Below are 18,536 nucleotides of genomic sequence, written 5' to 3'. Positions count from 1 at the left end.
ATGTTCTTCATCACAAATGAATAGAGACTGAATTAACAGCGCCTTTGCTGGTTGCAGCCAAGTAGTGCACTGCATCACATCATTCTTAATCAAACTCATCAGTTGTTATGCCTATCCCTATTTAGAATATTGCAAAACATGATGATGGAGGCACTGATGGGTACTATCTGTGAAGCATCCAGTATAATCATTTCCTCTGTGTTTCCTCTGCAGCTGTTCCACGAGGATGGAGAATGCTGGGTGTACGACGAGCCACTATTAAAGAGACTTGCTTCTCCAAGGCACTGAATGGAGTGACACACAATACAAAAATACACACACACACACACATACATGCATTAAGATAACGCACACGCTGCAGAGTCTTCATAAGAACTCTTTTGCAAAAAACACTTATTCTCCAAGCCTTTGACTGACTGCTGATGGCTTTGTGTACACAGCTTTGCATTCAACTGTAAAACAATGGCAATGAATGATATTAAATGGAAAGACCTAAAGCTCTACCAAGACCATTTAATAACTCCTTACACGCGTCCGCCCCCTGGTGGCGATTTTTACCAACGCGCCCCAGCTGCGAGACCACGCCCTTCATTCTGTTTTTTTTTTCTTTCTTTTTTTGTAGGGTCTTGCGATTGAATAACAACCTTTACAAATGTAAAACAGAGCTTGACATCTCAGGGAATCTGGCGACTGAAGAAAGCAAGCCACAGCCCCCTGCAAATGTCTGACAGCCTTATCGGTATTTTTATGATGGTGGAATGGATTAACCTTAACTGGGCAGGGAGGACATTCCCTGCTTGCCTGCAACTAGTTATATAGCTTGTTTATATATATATATACGGATAGATATACATATGAGACGTGTGTGTATATATATATATATATATTGTCATTTTTTTAACTTTGTTTATTTTTCTTTTTGGCAATAGTGTAAAATATGAGCATAATGAAACATCACGTCTCAAGGTACCCATCCAATGGTCATGTTTGCTCCCAACTCCAGATAGTTTGTCATTGTCTCCAGTGTGATTATACACAGTACAGCCCCACAGAAGCCATATAGCATCCAATGGAATATAATATGCAATCTAGTGGTCATCAATGCTTTTGAAGAGAAGGCTGACGGGACTTTCATGTGCACACAGAACAAAATCAATATTTTTTTCTGTTACCTGGAAGCATTTATGAACAAACTTTTTGTGGGGTTTTTTGTTATTCTTCCTGACCACTTGTCTATGTTGAGGATGTTTTTTTTTTTCCATTTAATCACCTTGCTTCGGGGAAGAGAGGGGTGTAAACGACCAAAAAACAAAAGTGTGCGATCGCCTCTGCTGTTTTTTGTAGTGCTGCTAGTTTTCTTTCCATAAGAGCCACTCTGGAGGGTCTACTACTACTCTTCACCTCAGCTTTTTTCTTCCTTTTTTCAAAATGTTATTCATTCCTTTATTTTACAGTGACATAGAAGTTGGATCAAAGTGCAATGGATGAGATACAATAAACAAATTTCACTTGAATATGCCAAAGAAAATGTGGTGCTTAATTTGAGATGTATTTGCTTCAGTATGAAGACCATACGATTAGTTGTAATGATAACCCACTCAGAAGTACTTACACCTTATGGACAATATTATAGAAATTAAACTTGGATATAATTTAGACCAGTAGTTCTCAACTGGTGGGGTCAGGAGCATTTTCAGTGGGTGACCCAATGTCTGTGAAAGCACATACCATTTGTCTCTGCTGTTCACTTACATCGCCACGAGGTGCAAGCCATGCTTCTGGGCGTCTTTGTCAAGCTTGACTGGGAGAGGAAGGACATTTTGAGTAGTCAGTGTACAGCTTGTGTAGCACTCTACATTTACTTGCCACAAAGTACAATTAGATTGAGGTCCAGGCGCTGGGCCGCTCTACACTTTGTTGTCATGATCATTGCCACCCCACAAGGTGAAATCTTCTGATAAACACCAGACCAATGTTTATTGATGGTCATGCTATACTTCTCAACTTTTCTCACAAATGCACCAATTGTTGTTACTTTCATACCCAGCATCTTGCTAATGTTTTTGTAGCCCATTCCAGATTTGTGCAGGTTAACAATCTTGCCTCTGAGGTCCTGAGAGAACTCTTTGGTTTTACGTGTTGGAGAGTTTGGAATCTGTCTGATTCTGTGAACAGGTATCTTTCATATATGTGATTGGTGAGAACAGGTGTCTTCAATACAGATAACAGGTTGATTAGAAATATCTAACTGGTCTGTGAAAGCCAGAATTTCCCTCAATGAAATACAAATGAATTAAAACATTTGTTTATATATTTTGTCTCTCCATGTTAGAATACATCTACCATTAAAAGTATAGAATGACCATGTCTTTATTAGTGGGCAAACCCAACAAAATCAGATCAAATACTTTTTAGTCTCCCTGTACATATACACACAGGTGGAGTGAACTGAATGCATATTTAGGAAGAGCAAATGAAATATATCCATTTGTTCACCATTTACTCATTAGTGTAATCCAGGGGTGGGCAAATATTTGGACTCGAGGGCCGCATTGAGTTAACAAAATTGTCTGGGGGGCCAGAACATATATTTAACACACACACTCTATTTTATGCTTATCATTTTCCTTGAATTATTTGTCTAATTTTATCTGTAAAAGTGTTATCCTATATCAGTTGTATGTTCTCATGTCCCTTTTTTAGGAGCACTTTAAACATCACACCACATCAAACTATGTCATTTAATTTTACAGTTTTTTTGTTTATTTTTTACTAAATCAGACATCCGACTTGCAAGTCATGTTGCCAGTTTGTATGTTAAAAGTTGAAGTTACTTAGAAAGCAACTGGCGGGCCGGATTCAAACGCTTGGTGGGCCGCATGTGGCCCCCGGGCCGTAGTTTGCCCACCCCTGGTGTAATCAGTGCTCGCTTGCTTGCTTTCAGTTCCTCGTTTCTACCACTATAAGCAGTATTTTCCCATCAGCCCTTGCGGGAGAGGGTATAAAAATGCTTTCCGCCCACTGTACTGTCTCATTCCCCTTTCTAAACGGCAAGGTAAGGTTGATGAACTATACCTTCCAAAAGAAGAAAATATAAGTAATTTGCAACACGTTTATGTATTTTAGTTGTGTTTCTTGTGTCGTGTAATTTAGAACCGTATAGTGGTTAATATAATGTTGGTTAAATGCAACGTAGTCAGCAAGGCCTGTGTCACGTGCAAGTGCGTGCTAGCGAATGTTGACCGGTTAACATTTTTTTTGTTGCAAACTTAACGTTTTATGATTAGTTTTACTCCGTCCCATTGCTATATGATGACAAAATGTTGGTAGGGACATCTGAATCGATGTGAGGAAACGCCAACCACACTGACCGCATGGGACGTGGTCGAATGTTTAGCTAGCCGCCTAGCTTTGCATTAGCATTTTGCTAAAGCTAGTTTTGCCTTGATCTGGTACTATTGTTTCCTTAACTTGATCTCCAACACACTTGTTTTCTAGTTTGAAGTGTCCTACGATGAGGAAATTCCATGAAGACCTGCCATCATGCAAGAGGGTCAGTTTTAGCCTTTTCCTAACATTAAGCTTCTGAGGTGGGCTGTGTGGAGTAATGTACAGTCCTGTCCAAAGGTTTTGGGCATTAACGTTTTTTCTGAAATAACGCCCCTGTGTTGGGGAACATGTTCCATGCATGCTACACATGTTAAAAAATATATATTTTTGTGGTACTCTCAAATAAAAGTAATAAAAAATTTCAATCACTTCTGAAACTTTTGGCCATGACTGTACATATTGTGCACAGCCTTAGAAGGTTGCATCCTTTGCTGCCGTGATGACAGTTTATTTGCTACTCTTGACAAGATGGGTGACGATACAAACAACCACCAAGTTGACATCTGAGGCACTGGATACTTGCCGTATGTCCCCAGACGTATGGATTGCTGTTATACTGAATGTGTTCTTTTCTTCTAGGTCCTCTTGGTGTTTAAATTTCCCCCGTGATTGCCAGAAGAGGTAATTTCTCAATTTGAGTCATTTTGATTAGTCTTTACAATCTGTCAATGATGATTTTTGTTTGAAAACAATGGGAATCTCTCTGAATAAGAGTGAAAGACATATTTTTTCTGATGCAGTGTTTAGTGAGTTAGACAAATTTTGAATTTGTAGTCTTGTGTTTAATGTGTTTTGTCTTATTGCAGGTGGTTTCCTGGCTAACTTGGAGGTATGTGCAACTGTTCAAAAGTCGGGTTTTCAAAGTGTAAGGTGAGAAGACCTTAGCACTGCTTCCCCCCGCCCCCATCTGAGTTTTGCAATAGTACCCCCACCCATACAATGATTGCGACTACGGGTGGTGCACAAATCACTACATATGCTCCATAAAATTGGACATCTGAACAACTCTGAAGGAAGCTCTCACTGCAATACTTTGGAAACCCCCCTGGTCTGTTATCTTGAAAGCAGCCAGCAAGTGATGTGTGCATAGTTCAGCGGATGACAGTGAAGACAATTCAATCTTAATCCTGATGTGTTGGCGTGCATAATAAGAACATAGGACTCGACAAACCGAACCATATTAATTGTTTTGCATCTTCCTAGGTGAAAGCACCATTCCACAAAAGATGGTAAGTCATTGGTCTATTTGCCAAATGACATCTTGACACAATGATGACTGCATAGTTCAGCTGACAAACCATGACGAATTAAAAATAAGTCTTTCACCCCTAACTGATGTGTCACCCTGCACATTATCTCAAGCTGCTAGGAGTGGCATATGATTTACCCTTTTGTTTTCCTCTTCTAGATCCATGAGCAACAGTGAAAGATGAAAAATGCAACCTTGAATTTGACACCCATGCTTTATGGTAAGTTTTTGAATATTTTGCTAAGGAAATCAAAGCTTGACACTATGATGATTGCATAGTTCAGCAGACAACCCATGAAGAATTAAAATAGTCTTTCACCCCTAGCTGACGTGTCTAAATTTTACTGAAGGTCTGAAAATGTAGGACTACTGAAATTAATTGGTTTCTCCCAACTTTGTAGATGTGCAAAGGAAACGGAGGAACTCCCTGGGCAACTTGATGAGGTTTGTATTCTAGAAAACGATGACACTACCACAAAGGCCATATTCACCCCAGACCTTTTATGGTGTTTTTTTTTTTGTCCTTATCGTGCCTTCACAATTGGTTTTAAAGTTTGCTGGTTAAATTGCATAGCTGTCGTGTTGTAGGTAAATGGCCTTCAAATCTGACAGCTGTGTAGTTTATTCAATATACACAAACTCATTTTGTAGTCAAATTGTTGGGGGAACAATCTGATTTTGTTTTTTTTGGGGGGGGGGGGGGGGGTCAAATGCGCAACATTTTCACGTCAACAGAACTGTCAACTCTCAAACATTTCAACCTGAATAGATGTATGACCCTGTAAGGAAATGTTTGTCGCCATAAACGGCGCTAGGTTGTGAATGTGGCCTTTATTTGTCAGGCGTGATGAGTATGAATCAGGTCGCTGATCTAGTTGAGGAGATCTGAATATTACTGATCTTGACTGAAGGATCAAAATGTGATTTGAATGTTTTTGGAAGAAAGCCTGACTAATTTGTTTTGTCATGTCATTGTAGCGTGCCTTGAGGACTGGACCGAAGCTGTCCAGCAGGTATGGACTCGTTTGCTTTTTGACACAGCAACTGTGTGAAACTACGCTTTTATTTGACCTATGTGATGATAAACAATTATAATAACTGACCGTGCTTCCATGGAGTCAATAATTAGCTCTAGCTGAATGGGTCAGTTTGACAACCTTTTTTTTAAAAAGTTGGTGTGTATTTTGACTGAATGCTGGTTTTTACCACAGGATGTCGTCCCACCTTCTGGCACAGGCTCCAGTTTAACAGTCAAACCTGGCTGACATTAAGGTGAGAAGGGGATCAGACAGGTTTCCTAATACAGATGGGTTCGGTGATGTCATAACAAATGTCTGACCTGAAATAAAATGTGGATATTCAGTTTTACTGAGTGACTCCTGTAACAGTAACGCTCATCCTTGCGTGTAAGGTTAAACCAACCCCCTTTTTTCTCTTGTACAGATAATTGGATATTTCCCGCATCTGCTCGGTAAGTTTGTTACCTGATATGAATTAAATTGCAACTAAACCACAACCTGTGATGAAAAGATTCTGCCATATGAACTCTGATTATAACCCTTACCGTTCCATCTTTTTTCTGAGCTTGTGGTGAAAAAAAATTGCTTTGTTTGTAAAATACAACATGTAATTAAGTGCCTGTCTAAAATGTAAATTCCTACAGGAAGTGGAAGCGCTGCCTGGGTCACCTGGAGTTGATATTTGTGTGTGTGGAACTGAATGTTAAAATAAAATTGTATGGTTGTCAGCCATTGCAAGAATAAAACTTAAAATTGACAAACTTGACAGCTTGTGATTTCTTGATTTTCAGCATAAAATGGCAAGTCGGCATTTAAACCAGAAGTGACTTAATTAGTGCACCAGAGGTTTGCCGTCCAACAAAGAACTTAAAGTACCAATGGGCGGATTCGGCTGCCATTTTAGTAGGCAGAATCAAAATGGTCCACTTGGAACATTTCTTACGACGAAGGAAATACTCAAATAGGTCATGTTTAGAGTCAGCCGGATGTGTATTTGTCAATTTGTCATGTTAATGGGAAATTGGTCATGGTTCAATGTAAAAGGTGCCAACTTGATTAATGTGACGCTATTTGCGTCGTTCTCAAGTGAAAGATTTGAGCTTGAAATAACTGCTCAGCTGCTTACCAACATGGCGGACATTACGCTCCATTGCATACTACGCTCTTATAGCATGCATGTTCGCAGCATGTTAGTGTTTGCAGCACTTATACGTCAACTAACTGAACAGAAGGCGCAGTTTTTACTTTGTCAGCAGGGTATTCGTTAAATATTGTGCTGAACGTGCTATGTTTTTACCCCCAAGCCTTTACGACTTCCGGTGTAGCAATCGGTACGCCCCTCCAATAGTAGCATCTGTAGTCAAGCAGTGATCTCTCGATGGCTCATTAGATACTGTGTCCAGCTAACGGCCACGGTCGACCTCTTCCGCCAATGATTATCCGCTTCTTTTTGCCGCTGCCGTTGCTGCTGGCTGTCTCCGCACAGGGTCACTTCTTCAGACTGGAGACCCTCTCCAATGCGTCCACTTACTATTTTAATTATATTTACTGCAACATTTGGGAGGGGGAGTGTCAGCCCCACCAAGACGATGCGACGCAGCAAGGTAAAGGAACATCATTATATAATGACCTACACACATGACCTACTAAATTCTATTCCTTGGTTTGTGAACAGTTCCAACCAGGGACCTTTGGGCGGCGTTTCCCCAGGACTACATTAGCCTGGTGTACCATTGGTACTGCAGCCTGGGTCAGTGCTGTGAGTCTGGGGACTGCAGGGTGACCAACAACATCACAGGTAACTGTTGAAAATGTTCACACCTGCACTGCATGGTAACAGCACACAGCAGCGTTATAATAACTAGTTTAGTATTAATAAAATACTGATACATGTAGTTTATTGCAAATAAAGTGCATCTTTATGCAAGAACTGTATCTGCCGCAAATATGACATATTGTCATTCACATCGACAGATCAGTGAATGGAAGTTTTTGCTTATATTGTTGAATTTGGCATCACCTACTCTATGTATGTTATAGTCGATTGTTGATGACTGCAGCTCCATCAAGTCTTTGTGAGGCTAAGTGGTTAGCATGTAGGCCACACAGTCAGGAGATCGGGAAGACCTGGGTTCGGTTCTCCACTGTGTGGAGTTTGCAGGCTCTCCATGTTTTCTCCGGGTACTTCTCGTTTCCTCCCACATTCCAAAAACATGCTAGGTTAATTAGCTACTCCAAATTGTCCATAGGTATGAATGTGAGTGTGAATGGTTGTTTGTCTATATGTGCCCTGTGATTGGCTAGCGACCAGTCCAGGGTTTACCCAGAAGACAGCTGGAATAGGCTCCAGCATAATATAAACGGCATAAGAAATGGATGGATGCATAAATGTATGTTTGAGTTGACTGGTCACATCATCATCATCAGTATTTTTTGTTAGAATTGAATCATTAGTCTTGTTGCATTCATACATCATACTGTTTATAATTTATGTAATCTGCAATAACCATACTCTAGTCACTTCATTGCAATACTGTACATATTACTGTTATTATATATTGTCACATCCATACTGTTTATAATCTGTATAATCTACAATAGCCATATTATAGTCATTTATATCCCTTGTACATATCCTCACTGTATTATAGTCATAGCCTGTTATAGTTTTTTTACATAGATCTGTCCATTTTCTTCTACATTTACTTACTACTAAGGTACTTATAAAATTGCTCTTCTGGTTGGACTGCATTTTGTTGCCCTGTACCAGTGACATGATCAATAACAATAAAGTTGAATCTAATCTAATTTATTTACATGAACATATTTTTTCTGATGCCGTTTTGCAGGCTTGGCTCGAGACCTTCAGACCAAGCTCCACGGTCAGCACCTGGCTCAGTCTGTGGTTCTGAAAGCCATCCAGGGTTTTATCAACAACCCGGAGTCCAACAAGCCCCTGACACTGTCCTTCCACGGCTGGTCCGGTACCGGAAAGAACTTTGTGGCCAGGATTATTGCAGATAACCTTTATCGTGACGGGGTGAAGAGCGAGTGTGTCCGCCTGTTCATCGCCCCGTTCCATTTCCCACATGCTAGACTGGTGGACACGTACAAGGTAGGTCAGACTGAAGCCTGTTTGCCCTGTGAGGGATCCGTGCCAGAAACATTCAGGTCTAGTCAGAACCTAAAAAAGTGTCCTGAGCTGGAATAATACAGGAGACTTTTTGAAACCTGGCGACAGCCCAGGTGGGACACCATGGTCATGATTTACTCTATGCAAATGTTACACAATCACTGTGGTAGATTTCCAAATGAAGTTTGATTACTATTGCGGAGGCAGAGTACAGTCAGTCAAAAGTGAGCGTTTTAACTATCGCAAAGCATGCTGGGAAGGGGGACCTTTGATAGACTGAGCACATGCTGGAGGGATTATGTCCTGCAGCTGGCCTGGGAATGCCCCAATGTCACCCTGGGAATTGCAAGAGCTGGCCAGAGACTGGGAAGTTTAGGCTTCCCAACTGAGACTGCTGGATATGCAGGAGAAGATGGGTGGATGGATGGGATTTTAGCCATACTGTACTGAGCACACACTATTTTTGTTTTCTTTTTGTAACCCAGGGTCAGCTGAGAGAGGCAATCCGGGACATGGTTCTCCGTTGTTCTCAGACACTGTTCATCTTTGATGAGGCTGAGAAACTCCACCCAGGCCTCATCGATGCCATCAAACCTTACATGGACCACTATGACAATGTAGATGGCGTCAATTACCGAAAGGCCATCTTCCTCTTCCTCAGGTTGGTTCCAGACGAATATTGTAACATCTCCAGGCGAGGGTGACTGCACCCGTATCCAGAGCCTGACCCAATATATGCAGGAATCATGAAAGTCTGTTGAGAATTCTATTTAATACAGAGGAAACCAAACAAGTTTGAAAATATAAATTTTGAGCTAAGCTAATTATAGCTTAAGGCCTTACTTGAATCTCAAGCAATGTATGAAGATACTTGTACTTCATTGGGGGGTTAATCTCTTCACATATCTTCATGCTATGCATTCTGTTCTGCCCGTATAAATATTGTAATCTCAGCTATATTGTACTGAACAGCCAGGACAGTGTAGACTGCTTTCCGACTTGACTGGAGGATTCATTTCCTGTTGTATGGTTGCTTATCTTTGCCATCATGGTGAATCTCAGAGGTATACAAAAAGCAAAATTCCATTCATTCATTCATTCATTTTCTACCGCTTTTCCTCACGAGGGTCGCAGGGGTGCTGGAGCCTATCCCAGCTGTCTTTGGGCGAGAGGCGGGGTACACCCTGGACTGGTCGCCAGCCAATCACAGGGCACATATAGACAAACAACCATTCACACTCAGCAAAATTCCATCATCATGGAATTAGTTGATTTAGGAATTAGTTTTAGTGATTTTGAACTGTTTGTATTTTACAGCTTTAGAGCTATGTTTTGAGTCGCACAACCTAATTTCTACATGGTTTTTTTTTTGTGCTGGCTGGCTGCAGTAATATTGGAGGAACGACAATCAACGATGTAGCCTTGGACTTTTGGCACTCAGGGCAGAACCGAGAGGACATCGGGATGGAAGATCTGGAACATCGGCTCCGAGCTGAAACCATGGAGGCACAAGGTAATTGATTTATTAGATTTTTTTAGTTTTAATGTCCACTGACATTGTATTTTGGTTTTCTTCCAGGTGGATTTGCCCAGAGTGAGCTAATGTCAGGCCACCTCATCGACTTCTTCGTCCCCTTCCTACCTCTGGAATACCGTCACGTAAAGCTCTGCGCCCAGGACGCCTTCACGGCTCGAGACCTTGAGACAGACGACACCACCTTGGATGAGGTGGCAAAAGCCATGCTGTACATTCCAAAAGAGGAGAGATTGTTCTCGGCCCAGGGATGCAAGTCCATACCTCAGCGGATCAACTTTTTTCTTCCTTAGAGGAGAGACCTGGAGCAGGTTGTGGTGGGTCATGCTTTTACAGGTGCAACGCGTGTCTGTCCAGGTCACAAAGAGCAAGTCACACAACAGCACATGCTGTGTGTGGGAGCGCAAAGCACCATTTGCTGTAGAGCGTCAAGACGGACAGACGGGCCACCTGGCCGTCTTACGATAAACACATTTCACTTTATATTGTGCAAAAGACTGAGCCCTGTCATAGTTGATTGTTATGTTGATATGATAAAACACATCTAAAGGTGGCGTAAGACTTTTGCACATATACAGTACACACAAACATCCACAATTTCCACCCAATTTTATGTTGCACTATCTTAAGTCCATCTTTTATTTATATAAGTGTTACTACTAATCATCGTACATGCTCTGCTTTTTCAAGTAGGGGCTTGTTGTCAATGTGAAATTAACTTTTGGTGTTTTTGAAACAACCCTAAAGGGCACTGAATTGTTGTTAACAGGCACCTAAGGTGACAAGGTGTTGAAAAGCAGTTGATATATATTTTATTATTATTTTAAGAATAATTGATGCTCACTGTAGAGCAGGGAAGGAAACCTGCTCAGATAATATCAGTTGTATTTAATGTAAAAATGAATTGATTTTACCTCCCTGATTGTAAGTATGTTCAGTGTTTACACTTTTAATTGTCTCTTTTGATGTCTCTCTCGCCCAAAGACAGCTGGGATAGGCTCCAGCATTCCTCCGAACCTAGTGAGAACATGCGCTACAGAAAATGGATGAACATTAAAAAATAATAAATGATACCCATAATGGTCTTCTTTTCTGTGGACACTAAAAAGCCTCACAAATGTATAATTGTGTCCCACAGCAGGGCAATAATAAACAACGGCACCCATGTGATCCATGAGATGTTAATACTATACAGATGACGCTTCGCTGTGATTTTAAACAGCGTGACAGTCAAGAGAATATTTAATTTCCCCTTGTTTCCCTTGTTAGTTAAATTAAAAATTAATGTTTTGAATTTGGTCGGATTGAATAATCATTCCATATAGGCATAAACTGTCACTTCACAGGGATACACTTTTAATGCATCACGCTCCCTGGGCCCAAACGCGTGGTCTGCGCCGGTTGGCTGTAGCTGCAGCTCGTCAACAAACCTCTCATTCGATTGGCTGACAGTTTTTTCACTTCCTGGCTGAGCTCCGGTGCTGACAGCCAATCAGATTGGGACATCTGTTCCGAGCCGAGAGGCGAGAGGGGTTGCATGATTTCAGTGAAACGGCACTAAGGGGGAGTCAGCAGTTGCTACAAGCCGAAGAGCTGTCAAGGCGACTTAATATTACTTACTTTGTTACTTTTTTTTACGGTCGTTTGACGGGGTGTGCTCGTCGCCATGACTGCCTTGTCGCTGCTCTTTTTGGCCGTGTCGGCCGCTTCTGTCCTGGCTGAGTCCACTGTGTATTTTCGAGAGCAATTTGAAGACGGGGGTGAGGTCATTTTCCGTTAAATATACTTGTAAATTATATATTAGTTATATGCTATTGTGTATTTTGTCACTATAAATACAACTAGTGTTTTGAATGGGTTAAATCGGTTCTTGTGTAGCTATGAAGCCCGTTAGCTTATTATAACACATGTTAGCATTGTAACTGGTCGATTTTTTTTCTCTTAAATTCTACATGCATGCATTTTTACGTACAGTGCAAACACCCCAATTTTATTAGATTATCGCTACACACTAATTATGGTGAAACCCCAATATGTCTCCCCCTCCCCCTTCTGTACATCCCTCCCCTGGTCATTGACTATAACCTCCCCCCTCCCTCAGCCATACTCCGTGTGACACTCTCCATGCAGGTGGACAGCACAGCACCTCATATTACCAAATGTTTGATTATTATAACATATCTCTTGTTTGTGCGCAGATGCCTGGAAGAGTCGCTGGGAGGAATCAAAACACAAAACAGACTATGGCAAGTTTGTCCTGACTGCAGGGAAGTTCTACGGCGATGCAGAGAAAGACAAAGGTGAGTGGAGCGATCCAACCAGCCCAAAAACAAATAAGAAACGTCTTGGTGCAGGGCCATCTGCTGGATGTGGTTGATCACTGCCTTGCTTGCCCCCCCATGCAAGTGTACATTATAGTAACGAACCGTTAGTTGTTATGCAACATTAACCAGAAAGCAAGCTTGCGCTTTCATATTTTTAATGTACATTTTTGCTTTGTGTTTTAGCTTTTTTTGGTAATATTATTAAAAAATAATGAGTGGCGTTATGAAAATATTGTTCTTGCACCGAGGGCTATATATATGTGCCACGGGCTCCACTTTGGACCTCCCAGTATTAGGGGGGGTAGTGCACTACTGGGCCTCCACCCATAGAGGCACTGCTGATTCAGATAGTCAGTTTGCATGCTGAAGAACATGACATGAGCTACGCTACATGTTACATCTTACAGCTTTACGTTTGTTTCTTTTGGCTTTTTTCCTGATTCGGAGCTAAAATTAATATTTATTTAACAAGACATGAATCTTTACAAAGAAGAGAGGATTTACACCAGACGTAACTAAAGCTTCTTTCTAGTTGCAGTTCCCGGACAGGTAGTTTAAAGCAATAAAATGCAGTCAATATCGATAAAACCAAGAAAATACAGTGTATCCAAACATAAACCATCCACACAACATTTCTGTCATTTTGATGATTCCATCACCTACTTTGAAAATGACACATCAGTAATTAATGTTGACGTTCCTTTGCGTCATGTTTCTCGGACTCGCTGTTTTGCAGAATTTTAAAACTGCAATTTTGCATGCTTTTTCTTAATACCATATGAACGTACATTCTGCGTCCTTGTGGTTTGTTAGAGTGATATATCATTGCTCTGTTAAAAAGAAAAGAATGTCTCCCTCCACCTCATCTCAGTATGTGTAGCGGCTAAATATAGGTGACCACAGCACTTCTGATTGGCTAAGGGAGAACCAGCCCATTATGTTCTGCATTCTGTAGACGGCTGTAGACCATTGTCAATCTCCTTCATGCAGTACTGCCATGTTTGCTGAAGGGAGGCTGAAGTTGCACGGTTGTAGGAGGTCATTATGGAATACTGGAAATTAATCTTCGGTTCATGGAGGACTACGAGGAGGCGTAAAATACTACTTAAGAACAATGTTTTGACAAGGATACAATAACTCTACAACCTTAACGAGGCACGGTCACGTCAGTCACTTAACTCATTGCCTACCAAAGACATACTTATGTTTTTTTCAACCCGACCGCACATTCACATAGATGTATTTATACATATTTTTAGGTTTATTTGCACAACAGGCACACAGAGTTGATGATGCAACTCTCCAATCGAAGAGAGCACGTTTGGTGCAGTTTTAAGACAAAAAAATGGCCATGAATGAACCCTGGTCCCTGTTGTAGGTTTGCAGACGAGCCAGGATGCCCGCTTCTACGCGCTGTCCTCCCGCTTCGATGACTTCAGCAACCAGGGCCAGCCTCTCGTCATCCAGTTCACCGTGAAGCATGAACAGAATATCGACTGCGGAGGTGGATATGTCAAAGTGTTCCCATCAGACCTGAAACAGGAGGAGATGCATGGAGACTCCGTCTACAACATTATGTTTGGTATGTTTGCGTCAGCATTTTGTTTACTGTAAAATGTATGTTCTCTCATTGAATCTCTAACCTCTCTGTGAAGGTCCTGATATTTGTGGCCCCGGCACAAAGAAAGTCCATGTGATCTTCAACTACAAGGGAAAGAACCATCTGGTTAACAAAGACATCAGGTGCAAGGTGAGTCTTCAAGTGGTTGTGTACATGAAGTAAACATATGTTCCTCTTAGTCCAGAAAAAAAAAACATTCCACTTAAAGATGCGTTAAAATTACACCTAAAAATATACTGTTCTAGCTTTGTCTATTGCTTTTCACAGCATGGTAAAAGTAAATACAAAAATCATTATTTGATGCTGGCTGACTTTCAAGTCTCAATTTCAAAAGAGTTTTCACATAGGAAATGTGTGAATGGTTGTCTATATGTGCCCTGTGATTGGCTGGCCACCAGTCCAGGGTGTACCCTGCCTCTCGCCCGAAGTCAGCTGGGATAGGCTCCAGCACCCCCATGACCCCTGTGAGGATAAGCGGTAGGAAATTAATGAATGAAATAGATTCCTGTTAACTGACATGTTTTATGTCACATTTTCATCTTCCTGTCTGAGATAATAATTAGTCCAGACTTCCCTCTACCCAAGCTGCTTTGGTTAACTCCCCAGTGGATCCCAAAGCATTCCCAGGCCAGTTGAGAGACAGTCCCTCCAGTTTGTCTGGGGGGGATTAGATCGTTCAGCGTCAGTATTTGCAGCTTTTCAATTGAATGTAAAGGGCAACATTTGGCTGACATGAAAAACCGTATAAGGTGTAGTAGGTCACTCCTCATGATTCCAGTCTTTTCCGTTTGGCAGGATGACGAATTCTCACACTTGTACACGCTGATCGTCAACCCTGACAACACGTACGAGGTGAAGATAGACAACAAGAAGGTCGAGTCCGGCAGCCTTGAGGATGACTGGGACTTCCTGCCGCCCAAAAAGGTTAAGGACCCCGAAGCCAAGAAGCCAGAAGACTGGGATGACAGAGAGAAGATCCCCGATCCTGATGATACCAAACCAGAGGTGAGTGGGGTCACAATTGATTGAACCTTGCATAGCACTACAATGAAAGTGACTTACCTCGGTGATCTGTTTCACAGGGCTGGGACAAGCCTGAGAACATTCCAGATCCCGATGCCAAGAAACCAGATGATTGGGATGATGAAATGGACGGAGAGTGGGAGCCTCCCATGATCGCTAACCCGGAGTACAAGGTGATACGCGTGACTGCTAATGCCTAATGGACAGAAAATGGTCCAAATATAGGAAATAAGAGCCTGGCTTTTTGTGCTGTCAAATAGGGTGAATGGAAGCCCAAAGAGATCAACAACCCTGCCTACAAGGGCAAGTGGGTCCACCCTGAGATTGACAACCCGGAATATACTGCAGATTCTGAGATTTACAAATATGACAGCATTGGTGTGATCGGACTGGACTTATGGCAGGTAAGAGGTCATAGTTAAGTACCTTACAAGAGGTACACTTGTGTTAATACAGACAGCAGTGAGATGGCATCCTTCAGCTACAAGCTGAAACCATTAAGGATGCACTTCAGCCAATAAGGATCAGAGGACCGAAAAATGCTGTTATTGTGGCCCTGTGAGGCAAATCTGAAATCTGGTTTTGGTTTTCCAAAAAAAAAACAGCCCCATTACTCTGTTTTAAATGACATCCACCACCACTCCTGACTGTGAAGCCGCTGGGGCGGATTAAGTTAACATGGCAACACAATGTGGTAAATGTGGGTAGTGTGTCTGATGGTGTTTAGGCCCGTAGAGAAGGCCTTGCTAGTCGTGACTGCACACTGGTCCTGCCTGAAAGTGTTTTCCAACCTCATGCTTTGATTTCAATTAATTTCCGTTGTTGGTGTATTTGCTTTAGGTCAAGTCAGGCACCATCTTTGACAATTTCCTGATCACCAACGACCCCAAACTGGCTGAGGAAGTCGGCAACGACACATGGGGCAAAACTAAGGTATGTTACTTAGCTTCCTCTCCCTTTCATGTCATTTCTTTGTCCCCATCCTTAATATTCATCACTTCCCCCCCTATCAGGATGCTGAGAAGAAGATGAAGGATAGCCAGGATGAGGAGGAGAGAAAGAAGCGCGAGGAAGAAGACAAGCAGAGGAGAGATGAAGAAAAGGATGAGGATGATGAGGAAAAAGATGAAGAGAAGGAGGAGGATGATGGAGAGGAAGAGGAGGAAGATGAGGAGGAGGAGGAGGAGGATGAGGAGGGAGAAGAGGACACAGAGTCCCCCCTTAAGGATGAGTTATAATATATACCATTTCAAGGCAAGGAGCAGTTTCTAAAGAACAGACTGTCTATGAACCACTGGAAGCAGGCTGTAGAAGACTCGCCCAGTGGGAGGAGTTTTGTTTGTTTACAATTTAGCGTCAAAATATCATGATTGGAATTCGAGATAGCAGAGGTTTTCAAAGTGTTACAAACAATCTGTGCCCGGTCTCTATTACAAAAAATCATGTCTTAAGTTAAGTTAACTTAAGTTAACAGATTTGAAAGGCTGTTTAAAAAAAGCTGCTGTGTTTCCCAGGGGATGCCTGTTTCACACTTTGAAAACCGCTGCTCTATATAATTACTTGTGTTAACCTAATAATAATAATAATAATAATAATAATGACGATGGTAATAGAAATAAGATTACAAATGAAGATGTCGTCATGAATGTCAAGACTAGAAAATCCAACCATATTTCAGATTGTTTTTTTTTTTGTTTGTTTGTTTTTGTTTTTTTGCAGTTTCTACCCTCCCGAAATGTGTAAGGAGTTGTTTGCGTGTGTGTGTGTATTGTCATAACTTGGGCTGTTAGGGAATATACAGGGTTATTTAAAAAGAATGAACGGATTTCGTGATGCACGGCTTCATGTCTCAAGCATGATCATGGAATGGATCAGTAACCATTTGAAAGAGTTTTGGAAAACATAAACATGGAATTACTACAGCAATCAAGCCAGTGGATGGTGATAAATGTATACACGTCTGGAAGGAATTCTCTTATTGCGTTGATGTTGCCAGTGCTGCACGTGATGGCCACATTGAACGCTTTAAGACAGGAAATAACACTTGACTGCTGATTCATTCTTTTTGAATAATACTGTGTGATGTTGACACATATTTGCCTAGTGGAGGCTTTTGTTTGTAAAATATTTGATTTCTTATGTATTCCTTGTCTTGTAATGCTGTTTTTTTTTCATGCTTTTGTCAGTCCCCAATGTCAAAGCCCACTCAAAATGGTTTATAGTAGAAATGATCTCAACTAAATTTGGGCATTGGAACCTCTCCAGTCAAATGCTGTTAAAGTCAACTTGCCTATTTTTGCACTGTACAGTTACATTTGTGCACATATAGTGTCAGTGTAGTGATTGAATGGATTTATGAAGCACTCCGGTAGCAGGAACGCTTTTTAGGCTTACCACTCATTGTTTGGTGTGTACACAATTCAACTGTCCTCAGTACCCAGAATGCCTAAAAAGGATAAGCGCTAATCTTTTTTTTGTTTTTGTAAGACATTTTGTACTAATACTGGTGGTAAAATGAACGTTCAAAGATTTGTCATTGCAGTGCAAAATAAAAAAAAGACAGTTCTGTCCCAATAAAAAAACAGAGGAAAACGACTCAAAACCTCATTTTACAAATTAAAAATAAAAAAAATTTGAGAGCTACCTTAACAAAATGAAAAATGCTTGTTTTTCCGGGATATTAACAAAATACTGTTATCCACAACTCACATTTTCTATTTCAGAATGCATTTCTTTCTAGTGTTCTCACGTTAATAACGAATACCTGAATGAAAAGCATGCTTGCGGGCGACTCGTGTGATCATTAGGGACTCATCACGCCAAGTCAACGCGCCCATACAACACAAGGGGGCGCTAAATCCCTACTAAGCTTAATAATATCCCACCACTGATGTGATGTTGTGAGGAGACACAAAAACACCCTCTCTGCGCAATTGAATTGTTTTCTCTTGAGCTAAATTTATATTTGGCCAAACAATGGTCTAGCTAGCTAAAACATGACTCGGTTTTCATCAACAGTTCATTCAATATCAACGATTTATTTTGCATGGACAACACGTTTAATAATAATAAAAGCATAATATGTGTTATTAGCGTTATCCGGAAGGACAAGTGATTTTAGGACGTCACACATGTGACCAAAAAGGTCAAAATATTTGCATGAAAAATGTGGCTGTATAAAGCCGATGGTAAAAATAACAAAGTTACACAAAACATAATAAATTAAGTTACAATTCTGCCGAT

The 18,536-nt window shown here is 41.2% G+C and overlaps 3 protein-coding genes and 6 non-coding genes across 10 annotated transcripts in view; all 9 read left to right on the top strand.

Annotated features, from left to right (window-relative positions):
• The window catches only part of osbpl9 (oxysterol binding protein-like 9), a 36,198-nt gene extending 29,774 nt beyond the window's left edge, over positions 1 to 6,424 (top strand). For both annotated transcript variants that reach the window (XM_058072581.1, XM_058072580.1), the window contains 11 exons: positions 214 to 3,055; positions 3,499 to 3,553; positions 3,970 to 4,011; positions 4,197 to 4,219; positions 4,594 to 4,619; positions 4,799 to 4,859; positions 5,041 to 5,083; positions 5,618 to 5,652; positions 5,851 to 5,911; positions 6,083 to 6,110; positions 6,303 to 6,424. In XM_058072581.1, coding sequence (XP_057928564.1) covers positions 214 to 288 — 75 coding nt within the window. In that variant the 3' untranslated portion in view covers positions 289 to 3,055; positions 3,499 to 3,553; positions 3,970 to 4,011; ... (6 more) ...; positions 6,083 to 6,110; positions 6,303 to 6,424. The remainder of the gene's footprint in view (positions 1 to 213; positions 3,056 to 3,498; positions 3,554 to 3,969; positions 4,012 to 4,196; positions 4,220 to 4,593; positions 4,620 to 4,798; positions 4,860 to 5,040; positions 5,084 to 5,617; positions 5,653 to 5,850; positions 5,912 to 6,082; positions 6,111 to 6,302) is intronic.
• On the top strand, positions 3,299 to 3,379 carry LOC131130329 (small nucleolar RNA SNORD74). Its single transcript, XR_009130028.1, has one exon. It is a non-coding gene; the product is annotated as a small nucleolar RNA SNORD74 (small nucleolar RNA).
• On the top strand, positions 3,823 to 3,901 carry LOC131130323 (small nucleolar RNA SNORD24). The gene has a single exon (XR_009130022.1). It is a non-coding gene; the product is annotated as a small nucleolar RNA SNORD24 (small nucleolar RNA).
• On the top strand, positions 4,051 to 4,132 carry LOC131130324 (small nucleolar RNA SNORD79). Its single transcript, XR_009130023.1, has one exon. It is a non-coding gene; the product is annotated as a small nucleolar RNA SNORD79 (small nucleolar RNA).
• Positions 4,652 to 4,734, top strand: LOC131130330 (small nucleolar RNA snR60/Z15/Z230/Z193/J17). Its single transcript, XR_009130029.1, has one exon. It is a non-coding gene; the product is annotated as a small nucleolar RNA snR60/Z15/Z230/Z193/J17 (small nucleolar RNA).
• On the top strand, positions 4,896 to 4,976 carry LOC131130331 (small nucleolar RNA snR60/Z15/Z230/Z193/J17). The gene has a single exon (XR_009130030.1). It is a non-coding gene; the product is annotated as a small nucleolar RNA snR60/Z15/Z230/Z193/J17 (small nucleolar RNA).
• On the top strand, positions 6,154 to 6,226 carry LOC131130328 (small nucleolar RNA SNORD47). The gene has a single exon (XR_009130027.1). It is a non-coding gene; the product is annotated as a small nucleolar RNA SNORD47 (small nucleolar RNA).
• Positions 6,425 to 6,536: 112 nt separating the features above from the next.
• On the top strand, positions 6,537 to 11,499 carry tor3a (torsin family 3, member A). The gene is made up of 6 exons (XM_058072583.1): positions 6,537 to 7,262; positions 7,334 to 7,456; positions 8,508 to 8,773; positions 9,277 to 9,452; positions 10,180 to 10,304; positions 10,371 to 11,499. The coding sequence occupies exons 1-6, from the start codon at positions 7,091 to 7,093 to the stop codon at positions 10,616 to 10,618; spliced, it is 1,110 nt and encodes a 369-aa protein (XP_057928566.1). The 5' UTR covers positions 6,537 to 7,090; the 3' UTR covers positions 10,619 to 11,499.
• A 316-nt stretch (positions 11,500 to 11,815) lies between these two features.
• Positions 11,816 to 17,883, top strand: calr (calreticulin). The gene is made up of 9 exons (XM_058072582.1): positions 11,816 to 12,085; positions 12,524 to 12,625; positions 14,028 to 14,231; positions 14,305 to 14,399; positions 15,066 to 15,275; positions 15,353 to 15,466; positions 15,554 to 15,697; positions 16,134 to 16,226; positions 16,307 to 17,883. Exons 1-9 carry the CDS (start codon positions 11,992 to 11,994, stop codon positions 16,529 to 16,531), a joined length of 1,281 nt encoding a protein of 426 aa, XP_057928565.1. The 5' UTR covers positions 11,816 to 11,991; the 3' UTR covers positions 16,532 to 17,883.
• Positions 17,884 to 18,536: the final 653 nt, after the last annotated feature.

This window comes from Doryrhamphus excisus, chromosome 5 (assembly GCF_030265055.1).
Source record: "Doryrhamphus excisus isolate RoL2022-K1 chromosome 5, RoL_Dexc_1.0, whole genome shotgun sequence".
Lineage (NCBI taxonomy): Eukaryota > Metazoa > Chordata > Actinopteri > Syngnathiformes > Syngnathidae > Doryrhamphus > Doryrhamphus excisus.
The sequence above is the reverse complement of the archived record's forward strand: the minus strand, read 5'-3'. Positions and strand labels throughout refer to the sequence as shown.